The 16,119-nt window shown below is 34.9% G+C and overlaps 1 protein-coding gene across 1 annotated transcript; it reads right to left on the reverse strand.

The window, feature by feature from the left end:
* Window positions 1-893: 893 nt before the first annotated feature.
* On the reverse strand, window positions 894-1,851 carry LOC105316269 (probable ATP-dependent DNA helicase RecS). The gene is made up of 2 exons (XM_011411094.1): window positions 1,505-1,851; window positions 894-1,131 (listed from the first exon to the last, which is right to left on the reverse strand). The coding sequence occupies exons 1-2, from the start codon at window positions 1,849-1,851 to the stop codon at window positions 894-896; spliced, it is 585 nt and encodes a 194-aa protein (XP_011409396.1).
* Window positions 1,852-16,119: the final 14,268 nt, after the last annotated feature.

The following is a 16,119-nucleotide window of genomic DNA, read 5'->3' on the forward strand; positions in this document are numbered from 1 at the left end:
TATTAATGTTCATGGAAGACCGGGTATGAACATTCCCATGGATCTCCATATGGAACACCTCAATCAGGAATTGAAGGAAGGCATGCGACATCTCTTATCAAATGTTAATGAGACATCAGTGATTAGAATTGGAAAAAGTTTGCGTAGACTAATGGATATTACAGACAACTATGATAAATGCACCAATGTTCCCATGGTTTCATGTCATCACACATCTCGCTCAAAGAGTAAAAATCTGTGGTTGTTGGTTGGGGAACTAAATGTAACCCAGGTATTTACAGAGACCATAGGAAGGAAACATTCTCAGTTTCCAAATTTTCAAGGAAATGCGATGTCCACTGTTGATAAAGAAGTACTTGTAGAATGGTTAAAGAAGAATTTGAAGAAACTAGCTCATTGGCAATGACCGTCATTCACTTACATTTAAATGTATTATATACATGTATGGTATGCATGTACTTCTTTTAAATGTTTTAATCTAAAAGAAATTAATTTTAATAAATCAAAATGTACAATCAATTCAATTGCATATCAAAGCACATAAATTGCAGCACTTGCAGTCAACTGGTTTATTAATGGCATTGTAGTCATATCCTTCAAATAAGACCTGTCTGCGACATGTTGATGTATTCGTACAATAATCAGGCATGTTACTGTCCATGTACAAATGACTCAAGTCTCGGGGAGAATAATACAAAATGGCATTTGCTGTACGACTATCGCGACCGGTTCTTTCAGTTTCATGGATGTAACTTTCACTGTCTGATGGTGGTCCCCAATGAATAAAACGTCGTATATCGGGACAGTCAATTCCAATACCAAAGGCAATAGTGGCAATTAGTATTCGTAATATCTCCCACCACTGCATGAAAAAGACTTGAGAATAGAATTCTTTACTTTGACTGAGTTGGTGGCATGGAACATGTCCACAAGTCAAAATTGTGACACGTCTGGATATCCAACAAGATCTGTAAATTCCTTCTTAGGTTAAACTTGAAGAGTTGATATATTCTACTACAATCGTTGTAAGTCCTGCAGATGATTGTCTTCACAATTTCAGTAAGGAATTGAATAACTTTATCTAACAAATATTGTGATTTACTTTCTTCTTCAACAGATTCTGACTTTTCCCTAACATCGTACACAATGTTATTTTAAAATGAGAACGTGTTTATGCATGTCCAATAATTTTATGACATCCTTTCTAGTAAAAGCAGATGCTGTAGCTATAAGAGCCATGAATCTTAATTCAGTAGGAAAAAATCCACGAAGGTCACCCAGCTTTCTGAATTCCTTTCTGAAATTATTACCCGTTTAAAAATTTTTTAAAATATTGCTGAAATAACACTTTACATATTTACCATTTTTTAACTAAATGAGCCTCATCAGTAACTACAGTGGCCAATCTTTCACAGAGTGAGGGACTTTGGAATACGTCCACCCAGTTCTTGTCTGTAAGTAAAACTTTTGGTGTAGTAAATATAACTTGTACATTGCCCATTACAATAGATTCCTTTCATCATCATCGTCACCAAGATCAATCACTGTAACTGCCTTGATTCCTTTATTCTTTAGAGAAACCACTTGGTCCATCATCAATGCTTGTAGTGGGCTGATAACTATTATAGCAGATGTAGGTGAACTACGTTCATGTAGCAAGTCGAAGATGACAGGGAGGCTGAAGTAACAAAGTGACTTGCCAAAACCAGTTGGTAAACAGGCAAAAATGTCATTTCCCTCAACAAAAGATCTTATAACTCGTGCTTGATCTTTCTTCAGCTTCTGGTATCCTAAAGATAAAGTTCTGGCTTTAATAGCATCATCAATGACTCTCCTAGAAACAGCAGCCATCTTTCTAGTATGGGTACACGCCACTGTCACACTATCGTCATGTGACTGATTAGCTAAAATGTGCATGCAGCAATTTGATTGGAGCGCTCAAAGTGCTGCTCAAGGCCAGCTTTTCTGTAGGTGTGTCACCAGACCCTTCCCTCGCTGCAGAAGGGGCGTGACCAGACTACATAATGAGAAGACAGGAGGCAAGATTTTAGAAGGCAAATACAATTTTAAAGGAACTTGTAAAGGAAAAGAAACTAGTCCACATGTGTTGTAGTACTTCCGTCAGAACTGTATAGCTGCATCACAAATGTAACAAAAATTGGAAAGAGAGGCTTTGATGATCAAAATTTTAAAATTTGAAATTCAACATCTCACTCAAAGGTGAAAACATTGTCGAGTGGTTGAATGTAACATAATCGTTACTTCTGTTGTACAAAGACTGTATTGAAGCCAACACTGAGTAAGACATCATTTGATTGTGCAAATTTGTTCTCAACAATGATTGCTGCATATGGCCTCTTCACTTTCCTCCTCTACTTGCTTCCCATAAAACAGTAATGTTTCATTCACGTCTAAAATATCTTCCCTAAGTAGACTGGCTGTACATAGGTATATACCGTGACCATTTATCTTTAATTTTGTATCGCCAAGAAAGCATCTTTATTTGCTCTCCTTCTGACCAGTTATGTAGCACTCCAATGTCTCCTTCATGTTAATCACGATTAAAGGTTCCTTGGAAATAAAAATTATTTGTACAAGTATGAATGAAATACTGGGAAAGGTCAAGGATATTCCTGCTTCGCATAGTAATAAATCAAGAATCTTACTATTGGTATATAAACAACAAGCAGTATTTTCAAAACAAGAAGTCATTATTTATTAATTAGTTTTCAAGGTGAGAGTATACTGTCCTTTCCCATGTTGTGACACGTGACTGGGCCTGAACTGATTCAGTGGAGTCATATATAATTGAAGGTCACAACTGGCAGCAGCGCTTGACACAACCAGATAAACATTACATAAACATTGATGATCATGACATGCAAAAGTGAGCTGTATGTTTGAATTTTGCTACATAGTTGTTTTGTGTTTTAGAAATATGTAATGTAATCATTAATTTTATACAATGAATTACAAGGTTGTCTAATCTAATTAAAATTGTTTATTGTCCGATACTTTAACTATTTATTCACAATCTATTAACATGCAACAGCAAACTAATGGAATACATGTAGATTCAGATGTCCTAAGAAAAGGATGGCTAGTAATTCTGGTGGAGTGTGTGCTCAACAGTTGTAACAAGAGGGCAACACTGTACTGAATGTTGCTCTCAATAAAATGGAATCAGTGGATAGTTGTCTCTAACTAAAGCAGTGGTTCCAATACTCTGCCACTCTATTTTTTGTGGCATTGTGAAGCTAATCTATACATTAATTTTTCTTTTTAAAGAAGAATTTCAAAAGAACTTGGTAAACTCCAGCTAAAACACTTATAATTCTGGACATGGCATACTGTGCACTGCAACCTAAACTTTTTTGTTTTTGAAAGTTGAAATTCAACAATGTAGCAACTGGAAATTTGAAAGTACCACCTGTTGCGCAGCTATTGTGCAAAACTTGTTGATTTAGCAGGAAAATGAATGTGGATAATAGCACAATTTTATGTTTTTAGTTTTATTAAAATGAAGTTATAATCAGGAAATCAAGTTAACACTTGTTGACAGTTATTTGCTTTCTAATTTGAACAGCTAGCTAATTTAACAATATGATAAATAATTAAATGATATCAGTCAAGGAAATAAAGTGGTTGTAACTCTTTAATATAACAAAGATAAATGATTTATTCTTAAACAATTTCTTGTGCTTCACTTGTGTGAGGATAAATTTAATGCATGACTCTATTACATATTTATGATTGCAAAAGCTACATGTTCTATTTAATAAATGAGTACATTAATAAGTACTAGATATTCACTAAATGTAACAATAAAGTAAAATTACAATTATAGTTGTTCATTGTACATTGTACATGTGATGCTATTACCTCTAACACATACTCACACTGTCATGCAATGTGCTACTAAACTGGTGTATTACTGTTACTACAATTATACTGGACTGTGTAACCACTACATGCACATGTACACCATTCACATGCACTTTTTGCTGAGCTTAAAAGCACTTTTAAAATTAGATTATAAATGTAACTACTTTGAAAGCTTTGCTTATTTGTGCTTAAGTACAAGCACCAAGTGCTTGACCTATTGTCTGCAGACAACGTACTTAAGAACATAGTCCATGCCAATGCTAATTGCTAGCGAAGCAAAAGAATGAGGAAACACCACATCAATAATGTAAAATAAGTGGCTTTAAAATGCATTAATACTTACTTGTATTACAACAACTTCTACGGCTTCTTTATTTTCGAGATTGAATTTTCTTTTGATCCCCCTTTTATCTCATATTGATCTCCAACAATGCCCCATCTGTGAGTCAATAGAATAGCATAAGAGAGAGGAGATAGAGGGAAGGAAGAGGAAGGAAATGAGGGGACGAAGTCATTTGGTGACAAACGTAGTCAATAGTATAAAGCCTGATGTTGATATACTAGCAAATATTAATTTTAATCAATTAATTAATTGACTATTATTAATAACTAACCATCATCTCTATCAACAATCATTCCAGGAAGAATACTAGAGAAAACAAATAACATAAATTATTTATTATTATTATTATTATTATTATCAACCAAGAGAGACAAAGGGTTTACAGTAGAATAGAAAGGTACATGTAGAGGGAGCAGCCCTTACAGAATTAGAGAAAAAGCAAAAAAACAAACAATTATTATTATTATTATTATTATTGATTATTATTATTATTATTATGATTATTATTATTATTATTAGCTTACTGAGGTGCTCGTTTAATAACCCATTATATTGAATGCCCATTGTAGCACCATTTTGAATCAGAGGAATGATCATTCCATTCAGTTACTCCTAGCTCATAAGGATGAATTATCAAATGCTTCATATCATATATCTACATGTACATGTACACACAGTATGTTATACAGTTGCATCAATTGTGACCACAATTGACAAAAGGTACATTATGGCAATGGTAAAATTTGTCTTTGTAGCCACAAAAATCCAACTTCATAAGCTCCATTATCATAAAAATATTCCACAGGATGGGAAAAGTTACTCTGAAACTTTTGCAAACAATATTTTTCATTATAATGATGAATTTAAAAAACTGCTTTTGTCAATTATGGTCACAATTAAAAATGAAGATTAATTAATAATTAGATTACAACTAATATGCATGTAAAAACAGAAAATGAAGAACTGTGTACATGTACGTGCACGTATGTACGTACATGTGCACATCAATGTACATGCAAAGTACATATAGTAAAATTACAAACATAAAAATGAAGAACTACTCATCCTGCATGTACATGTACATAGATACCACCAAGTAGATAATTTAGGCAAGTAAAATTTCAACTAACTACTCTCATAAGCCAAAATTTTTACTTGAGATGTGGGCATGGTAAAACATCAAACAGCCTTCATAAAAATTTTTAATTCTAAAACCTTAATCTATAAAATACAATTTGCCCAAATTAACCACTCCAAACTATCTACATTGTACAATATACATGTACATGTAGCTACATCAAATAATAATAAATATCATGATTACCTGCCACGAGTCTACAAGAGCTAATGAAAAGTCAGCAAATGACTTTGAAGTCAATCAGAGAGGACTAGATAAACCTAGAACCTGGTCTTCTCTTCAAACAGATCAGTCAAATCCTTAATAGTGTAAATCAACCACACCTTCAATGTATGGCTATCATTGCATCTGTAATGAGAGAGAGAGAGAGGAGGCAAAAGTGTTAAGTAAAATGAGAAGTGTTGTGGTGAATTGCATGTAACTGTTTCATAAAAGAAGTGCAGTTAAATAGTAGTGTCAATGAACAGCAAAATTTATTTCAAGCACGATGTGATAAATTCTACCAAATTATAAAATAATGGATTCTACAAGTTTCACTAAGGGGAATTGTTAGTCATATCGGTTACTATTAAAACAATCAGTAAAACAATGTATTGAAACGGCACAGGTTCTTATACAAGTAAAAGGCCAGGGTCAGGGTTGAGTAATCATAATGAATTGCGGCATAGGTATGTATAAATTAGCAGTCTTAGACATTAGTACATGTAGATTTTCATCCTTCACTCATTCAAAATTACATAGAGATAAAGTGACTGCATGGAATTTGTGTGAGCCACATTGTGATGTTATTACATCAGACCTTAGGCAAGCCTAATAGCATGACTTGTTGCATTATTCACTAATTTTAGTACATAGCATACACATGGAAGGTAAAAGAAGGATATGTACAGTTAAGCACATGTAAAGTCAACTCAAATTACATTCATACATGTAGATTCACCTTTCCCGCCTGCATCGGCAAGTAAAAATTTCAATGATAAAAAATTTTAATGAGTCTACCTGCCATCTCCGCCTGTGAAACAGATCAAATTAAAGTGGGCTAATAAACTGACAATGCTGATGATAATACGCAATAATAATATCTGGAGACTGGGGGTTTTACATGTACATTAAGATTAAGAGACATATCACTACTTCACTGATGATATTAGACAACTTACATGTATAAAGCATAACATGTGTTACAACTACATTTGAACACTAAACCAATATCATTACAGTATAACCTCGATTATCCGGATCCTCGATTATCCAGACTCTTAAATCATAACCGGAAATGACCACGCGGTGCTTTAAATTCAATTAATTAGAGTATATGGTGGCTGGTTTAGCAGTGGCATGCTGCTGATTAATGGCTTCCTACTAGTAACAAGGCTTGGATTTAGCCTCCTTATGGCTGATTAAGGCTCTAGCTTCTCTTTGGAGTAAGTATATGAAGGCTTTAAAGGTCATTTCAATTATCCGGACTTTTCACTTATCCGGACCCATCCGGACCACCTGATAGACAAAGAGTTCCGGATAATTGAGGTTATACTGTATCAAATACTAATATAGTACTATAAGCTACTTGTACTAATAGATACACGTACTAACAAGCATACATTCACAAACATGTACTTCATCAAAAAACCAGCTAAAATTATGTGGCAAATTATAATGATTGTAGTCAAAGTTGATTAGTAGTGACTTCGTAAAATTGGTCTGAAACGGCATAAGCATCCTCAAAATGCCATCATTGCCATGTAGAGTACATGCACCCTAAGATATTATGCAAGAACTTGACAGCTTAGGCAAGTTTGAAGCTGTTAATGCATGTTTGTTAGTAACAGGTCTTTGCTTGCACAGCCAAAAATTATAAAAGGAACTGATAGCAAAGGCGAGAACTATAAAACTGAGGAAAGTCCAATTGATACAGAATTATAGCATCACTAAGGAATTATGGATATCAGTAAAATAATAAGTAAGAAATTTGTTCATGCTTTTTCCATTTCAGTGCTTGTTTTTAGTAAAATATAACTATTTTACTTTTTTGATTAACTAAACGTAAAAAAATTTTGACCTACATGTAGCTTACTAAACTAATTGCTGCTACTGTCATCATCTTTGCTCTAATTCTGTTCTAGTTCTAGAAGGTGATGGTTAATGTCTCCAATATCACAGCATCCCACTAGCTCTCATGTCTTTGCTGTAGACTAAATCTTTTACGAACATTTCGTCAGCTAGCAGTGTGATGTGTTTTTGATGTTCATTTACTGATGCTACGTTTGGATCTGGAATCCTTTAACGAAAAAGCTGATATAGTGACTGTAGTCCCTCAATGTTCTCCTGAAAGGTAAATTAATGATGTTACTGGAACGTAAGTAAACGTTACAACACCACCGCTAGGGATACATTGTTTTTGTATGACTGAGCCCGAGGGCTGCAGGCCCGAGGGCGAGGTCATACAAATGCAATGTATCCCGTAGCGGGGGTGTTATTAACATATTTGTATAAAGCTTAGTGGGAGTATTAAAGGAGCACGCCCAACGTAGGCTACGCATGCGCAGAAGGTACACATGTCACGAGCAAGCAACTTGAAGTAAGATGGCTGGAGTAGAGAAGGACTTGGAGGAATACCAGGAGGAACCTGAGCGGAAGAAGAAGCGACTCTCTTTGTCGTTACAAAGTAAAGATAGATTTAACTTTATCGTTGATGATTCAGAGCTATCTGAAGCCATGAAGGGGAGTACTGTGAAAAATACTGCCGCAAATAATAAGTGGGCGCTCAATAATTTCTCCCAGTGGTACACAGAGAGACAGAAGAAGTTACCCCTTTCAGATCAGCTGGATCCCGAATCACTCAACATGTTGCTAACTGATAATCACGAGGAGCTCTGTAAAGTCTTGTCTTCATTTGTTATGGAAACGAGCACGGAGGACGGCAAAGAATATACTCTTAAGTCAATTTATTTAATGATTGCTGGTCTTCAACGTGTAATGAGGCAACATTAAGGTCTTTTTTTGTCATTTAATATTTTCAGCCACAGTTGTTTTGAATTAATTCATAACGTTTGTGATCACAAATTTCGTACACTTCATCAACAAGGTATTTGTACAAAGTCAAATGCTGATGCTCTTACTGATGAACATGAAGCAAAGCTTTGGGAATGCAATGTACTCAATTTGATTACTCATGAAGGACTACTAAATTGCGTTTTTTTTCTATAATGGCAAGTATCTGTGTTTGAGAGGAGGCAATGAACATCGCCTCCTTCGTTTTTCTGAATTTACTCGTGAAACTGCAACGGCTGATGGTAAAGAAAGAGCATGTTACATATACACAGAACAAGGGTCAAAAAATCACAGTGGAGGAATGGGTCAATTGCATCTTGATAACAAAGTTGTGCATCACTTTGAGGTTCCGGAGGCAGGTTCTCGAGATTATGTTAATATACTTGACCAGTACTTTGAGAAAGTTCCTAAAAAAGCTATAGAGAAAAATAACTTCTATGTACGCCATTATCAAGTATAGTCAAAGGAAAGCCCTGGTTCACTTCTGTTCCAATTGGAAAGAATAAGTTATCTTCAATGGTTAAGGATATGTGCTGCTGGGAGTATTGACAGCAATAAAACAAACCATAGTCTTTGATCATTTGGTGTAACGACAATGTTTAAGAGAAGCGTACCTGAGAAATTGATTTAGGAGACGCCTGGCCATCGATCATTAACAGCATTAAGAGTATATGAAAAGAGTACAATTACTAGAAACATCTCGACTGCTATGTGATGCTGATGTCAAAGATGACGATGGAAACGAGGATGAAAGCAAAGATGGTCCTAAAGTGAACCCAGCTATGTTCAGTGGATGCTCCTTCAGCAATTGCACATTTAAACTTTACTAAAAATTTTGACATTCAACGCAAAACAATCATTTATTCATGTATTTAATCAATAATTCAGTCTGGTGTATTACTGCTAACCTCAAAACCACAATATGACAACTGCTAAACCACAGTGATACATTAAGCTTTGTAACACTGGCGGCTTCTTTGATACGCCCACTAAGTACTATACAATAATTCATAAGCACTTGAGGATTTGTGAGAAAGATAAAGACACCATTTTATCATAGTTGGGTGATGACTACATCTGAGTGCATATCATCATTAATTGTGACTAAACTGGCATGTTTTTCTATTTTTTGTGAATGTTCTATGATTTTTGCTTGGATTGACTTTAGATCTTTTAGGTGTTGTCTTTTGCTACTTTGACAAGCATCTATACTTAATTTTTGTTTGCGCACTTATGCAGCTAATGGACTGTTTCTCTGTGGCCATCTCCTTCATTTTGATTGCATTTAATGTGTGCCTGTAACTAATGCAGGCAGAACAACACGACTTTAGTTCCTGCTGGTAAGTGCAATTGGTATGTCTGATTTTTCTTAATGGTTCCTCTTCAAGATATTCTACACAAATTCCTATAATAATGTACAATTATAGTGAAAGATATGAGTTATTTTTTACATATACCTTGTCAGTTTTTGAAACTGCTTTTTCTTCTCTCTGCTGACACTATGAAACAATCATCAGGATTTGCTGGACATATGTGCATTGAATAGATATAAAACAACAGAGAGATGATGTCGTCAAAATAAGGTATAGTTATATTTTTGTCAGCGATATGTCAGGATGTGTATAAGTGTTTAATACGTAGCTAAGATCTCGGTGTATGATGATAGAATGTGATATTGTAGGTACTTTGCCAGTTATTTCGACGCAACATAATAGTAGTCAATCTTTATTTTGTGATGGTTTCATTTGTGTCCAAGGTTGGGGTAATGCTGTTGATTGTAAGACGTGCATTAAGTCATTGTAGCTAAACTTTCGAAGAGCTCTACTCTTTCACACCAAATTAACTTTGGCAGTGTTGAATTCATTTCTGGCTGTTTTTTCCCAGTTGACAATTCTTTCTTACGACCCATGATTCATGCAGACTACTGGGTATTACAATAATGAAGCATCTATCAAGTAATTAACATAATGAATGGGCTACCAAGGTGGTTACTGTCGTTAATAATTACAATGAATAATCGCAAACCTCAACAAGTAAGTATAATTGTGTCCAAATTGTTATTCACTATTCGTTTAACTGCAACAAGACTAATGATTTTTTGAATGGTCAGCAGAACTCATATTGCTCGCATTTTAAATGTTCACCTTGATATAGGTGTGACATCTGAACTACAGTGGAACTCCTTAACTCCAGATACCATTGAGATCTACTCTAGTGTCCTTATTTCAAGGGTGTCCTTAAATCAGAGGCGGTGACTAATAGTTATTAAATCAATTCTATTAATTATTGTAGAGTCTATTTTATTAGTTAGTATTTCATGGTCTTATGGATGAAAAGTGCAGTTTGTATGCTGCTTGTAAAAAAAATTAAGTTAAATATTATGGAGGAGGATATCAGTGTCCATTGCTAAATCTGCACAACCTCTGTGGTCAAGGTAAGCTTGTACATCCTGTAAGGACTTGATCACTTCTCCAAATGACTTGGTTGTTCCTCACCTACCTCTTCATTTCCGGAATCTTGGGATTCATTGGATATTAGAATAATATTGATTTTATTGATACTTAATTTTTTCAAAACAATAATAACAGCTAATGCATAATAATTGCCATTATAACGATTAGATCTAAATCAATTTAACCCATTGATCATCAGTACACACCCACCATCCGTTCAAGAAAGCTTAATTTAATACAGCAAGCAAGATCATTGCGTTTTTCTTAAAGTGTCCGTATTCTGTATCTTCAGGGGTCCCTTTGTTAGGGTGACTTTTGTACAGCAGCAGTATGAAGGGCGTTTTGTTGTACAACCGCTGTCCATAAGTCAAAGGTGTCCATAATTCAAGAGTGTCTGTAGGGAGTGGTTCCACTGTCTGCATTCATGTATAATGTTGAAACTGTCTAAAATGGTTTAACTCTTGAATTCTTAGTGTATTTTTCTCATTTTCAATCGAAATTATATCATTATTTTATACTTATTTATTTAGTCTTCATTGTTTTACTCCTTGTTGCTTGTTGCCATGTCATGAAAGGGTTAAAATTACACATGAAAGTCATTCATCATTGAATGGGAAATATTTTTAAACCACAATTAACTTTTATTATACTTTCCTTTGATATCAAGTTTAATTAATCACACATTCAAAAGAAGGTAATAAACAGTTGCAAATAGTACTTACTGGTGTACAAAGTATACAATAGGCAGTTTTTGTGCTTTTATAGCGTAGAAAGAAATATTTTAACATATGCTAGCGTACTTATCCAAACAAAAAGTATTTCAGCCTCATTATTAGGTCAAATTATGTCTAAATTGAAAAGCTGATTACGAAATTGCAGCAGCAACTTTGAGAAAAAAATTTGTGAAAAAATGTTCTCCAAATTGAATGGGCTGGGAATTCAAGAGTTAATAATTTTATTTTATTTATCTAATAAAATGCAGAAGACAAAATAGGTGAAAGACCTGCATATTTAAATTAGTAATTTATATTAAAATATTCAAGCCTGGAATATTAATCATCATTGAATTAAAGGTAGAAAACAAAGCACATTTTTGGCCTTTCTTAAGGCTTAGATTTCACAACCTTACAGTATTTCCTACTGAAAAATGTTTCAAGACCTTAGGTATAACATTGGTCCAATGTTTATATAGACAACTACACGGTTAGAAGAAACATTTTTCAGAAAAAGGTACAAAACAAAATCGGCAGTCAGGACAACTAGACAGACACAACTTTTACAGGATATCATTCAGGCCATCAATGCAGTGCTCCTCAACCAGGTATCAGTGGATGGATATGATCTTCATCTTAGCAACTGACCTAAAAATAATAGTATATTTAATTATAAAACATGAGTTATAAACTGGAAACTCCAGTGATGGTCTTCCATTTTCCTAGTTTCTCAGCAAGAAAAATGACATATTGCATATGTCGCCAGGCAACGCATGACATGCCCATAATTTCATGGTGGTTTCCTTTTCCTTTCCTTTACTCTAATATATGCCTATGGTATGTATATACGGACACACCCCCTTCACTACTCCATATCACCGTGTGGCTAACTAACTGGGGCTCTTTTATTTGTGTACAGCTTAAATACTGGACAGATATTTATGCACTGGGCTACTGCTATACTACAAAAGGTAAAAACTACTTGGTGTAGTTATTACACTAGGCGCTAGACCTACTTGTAAATGTATAAATTGCACTGTCAGTAAACTTATTCTCCGTGAAGTTTAGTCTAGCTCTATCTATGTCTAATTCACTCCTATGGCTTTTCATGCACTACAGAACTGGTTTAGAAGACACGTTTAAGGCCACTTCAATGTTGTGTATTTCACCACAATGACTAGAGAACAATGGTCTTGTGTGACGTCATAAACTTTCAGTAGCTTACTAGGCTAGCTCTGAAACATGAAGGTTGATGCTTGTTATAATATAAAGCCAATGGTTTCAGTGAGTCTAACTGTCTATATACACAAAATTAATTTCATTATCACGTCTAGTTGTGCAAGTGAATGTTTTTAAAGACAAATAAGCAAAGATTTACCGAATTATTGTAACATATGACACATGTGGTATATAAATAAAATACTGCAATGTTGGCTTCGTTATATGACTTTTAAAATTATTAGGAACGTGTCCCAGTTAGCGCAGTCACTTCATAATCATTTTTTCCAATCCAATCACTTACAAGTTACTCATGCTGTTGCTCGAAAACATAGGCCTCACATGTACAAGGAGTATCAAGATGATGAATTAGTTCCAGCATATGAAGCATTCAGGGATGGGAATTCATCAATACGTCGAGCAGCTCAAGAATATTCAGTTCCCAAATCCATCCTAACTGACCAAGTATCTGGTTGTGTTACATTTGCTTGTTGTAGTGGTCCTGGAAAATACCTAAGTGACCACAAAGAGGAAGTTTTATTTCAGGATGTTCAAAGATGGGTTACTCGATACCAAAGATAGAAGTTCTTACACTTGTTGAAAGACTTTTGGCCGAGAAGGGACGTTTTATAGTTGTTTCAAATTGGTAGTTGGAATTATTGCAACAGAGGCATCCAACTCTTACACTTGGAACTACAGAAAATTTGTCTTACTTTCACCTCATTGCAAGCAATCCCGGAATAATTAATTGTTACTTTCATCTTTTGCAACAGACTTTGGTAGACAATGACGATATTGAAAGCCCATCAAGAATCTAACTGTGACGAAACAGGTCTTCCCTTAGACCATTCACCAAATTCTGTTGTGGCATTAAAAGGGTAAAAACATGCACGAGTAGTGATATTTTGGTCAAAAGAAGCAGATCACTGTACTAGCTTGTGGAAATGCTGCAGGTTTTGTCATACCACCTCTTGTTATTTTTTCCAGAAAAACTCTCAATCCTGAATTAACTGTTGACAAAGTCCCCTCTACAATGTATGGGCTTAAAGAGAGTTGTTGGATGACTAGTGATATCTTTGAACATTGGTCATGCACTTGCAGCAAACCTCTACTTCTTTTAACACCGTAGGTCAGGTTATATTCACGGCAGCTAATGTTCGCAATTTTTTTCGCACAGCTAGCATTTGCCATACCAACTAGAAGCTATTTTAATTGAAAACCGTGCGTTATTGAAACACAGCACAAGGTTGCAGTGCTCTTGAGCTATTATTCTTCTTGCTGTTACTAATTCTTAGGCTCTTTGAAACTGCTTTAGCCCGTTCTCTTCAGAAATACTCTACTCACTCTGCCTCGCCATGTCTTGGGACTCTCCACCCATTCTAGTTAGTGTTTATTGATTTGGGTGTGATTTGTATTCATGACCGACCGACCAGCACTGATTTTGCAGCAAAGTGCTTGAAGGTAGCGGTCCATCTATACAAGATAACGGATAGAGAACTGGAGTCTGAATGGCTCCGCTAAAACTGCTCGAGAATAGCTGATTAGCTGCTGAACACTGTAAATGTATGAACACATGGTCAATTGTTATAGCAACAATCAATTGATTTCCATGGTATTTAATTGAACTTTTTTAATTTAATCACTGCCAATTTTAGCAGCCGCAAATGTAACCCGACCTACGGTAGATGGGCATTTGACACATTATAATCTTAGCTTTATCACCTCAGCTGCTCATGAGAAACTAATAATATTTTCCTTTCTGCCCAGAACTACCCATCTTTTACAACTGTTAGGCAAGAGTGCCTTTGGCCACATTTTGGAATCAAGAATGCCAAGACTATATGAGTAGGTATTCAGGAAATGTTGTGTAACTCAGTATTCATTTCTGCAATATTTTTGTCAAGCCTGCTATTGCTCCATGACTACATGTAATTCGATTTCAGCTTTAAAGTTACTGGTGCAGACCCATTTTATCGTCATGCTGTTGATATTGTACCTACTTTTACCAAAAATTTATTCCAGCCTGACCTCTTGGCAAGAAAACTGGACTTGCCTTTATACTATTGTAGTCCAGCAGCTACAAAAAATGCTGCTCTCGTTTATCTCGCTTATCTTCCGATCAAATGTCATCTGATGATGGCTTCACAGTAGGAGAAATGACTCGCTTTAGAAAACGTTTCATTGAAGGATGAGACATTAACTGATAAGCGGTATAATTTGCGCTTTGGAAAATTAATTTTTGTAATAGTTATACCGGAACTACAAACTTGCCTCCTTCTGTACCTCCTGCTTCATTTACTTCATCCCATTTCTGATCAGCATGTCCGTCATCTATTGCTACTCAAGTAGTCCTCTTATTGGTGAGGGAGTTCCTCGAATTTCTACTTAAAAAAGATTTTAAAACCACCACAGCTTGAAATATCAAAGCCTCCTAATCATCCAAGAAATTATGGAAAGTTCCCACAAGTACTGACAATCTTATAATATTACAAGATAAGGAGAGACTAAATAATGACATGTTGGCAGAGAAGGAAAGAAGAAGATAGGAGCGTGAAAGAAAAAAAGTGGAGAGGTAGTAAGAAACCAAGAAGAAGAATAAAAAAAGAAGGAATAGAGAAAGGTTGAGAAGAAATAACAAACAAGTTGCTGAAGATACATGTATCTCAGGTATATATAACCATTGCCACATATCTTTAAATTATTAATGTGCATAGCCAGAAGTATTTACTATAATAGTAACTTCTTTTACCATTTAGATTACAGTACCTCACTTGAGGAAATTTGCTTTTTCTTATATGAGTCAAATGAGCCAAATTGAATTGCGGGATGCAGCACAAGGGCTACAAAAAGTAAATGATGACAAAAATGTAATTACTGCTCTTTTATTAGGTGTTACTGCTAATGAGAATGTTGGAAGTACTTAAGTGTGTCGTTGTAAAAGGGCTACTGAAGATAAAAAATAATGACAGACAATGTAAGTGCTATTTAAAGTGTCACTATCAAGATTCTCTTGTTACTGGTTGTGGTACAAGGACAACTAAGAGTAAGAACATTATTTATGAAAGAATCTAATTATTGCTCTCATATTAGGTGTTACTGCTAATGAGAGTGTTGGAGGTTTTGGATTTGGTCATGGTAAAAGGAATGCTACAAGTATGAGATAATGACAAGAAATGTAATTATTGTTATTTTTTAGTAGGTGTTACTGCTATTGAGAGTGTTGGAGGTACTGTGTTTTGTCTTGCTAAAAGGACTTCTAAAAGTAAAAGATAATGACGAGAAATGTATTTATTACTATTTTTATTAGGTATACTTCTA

The sequence above is a fragment of the Amphimedon queenslandica genome, unplaced genomic scaffold (assembly GCF_000090795.2).
Source record: "Amphimedon queenslandica unplaced genomic scaffold, v1.1 AMPQUscaffold_13512, whole genome shotgun sequence".
In the NCBI taxonomy this organism is placed as follows: domain Eukaryota; kingdom Metazoa; phylum Porifera; class Demospongiae; order Haplosclerida; family Niphatidae; genus Amphimedon; species Amphimedon queenslandica.

Excerpts from the sequence above, each read along its gene's own strand:
- LOC105316269 (XM_011411094.1), bottom strand. The coding sequence starts at position 1,851 with ATGGCTGCTGTTTCTAGGAGAGTCATTGATGATGCTATTAAAGCCAGA. Across the intron at positions 1,132-1,504 it reads GATGATGAAAGGAATCTATT|GGAAAAGTCAGAATCTGTTG; the intron begins GTAATGGGCAAT and ends GTACGATGTTAG.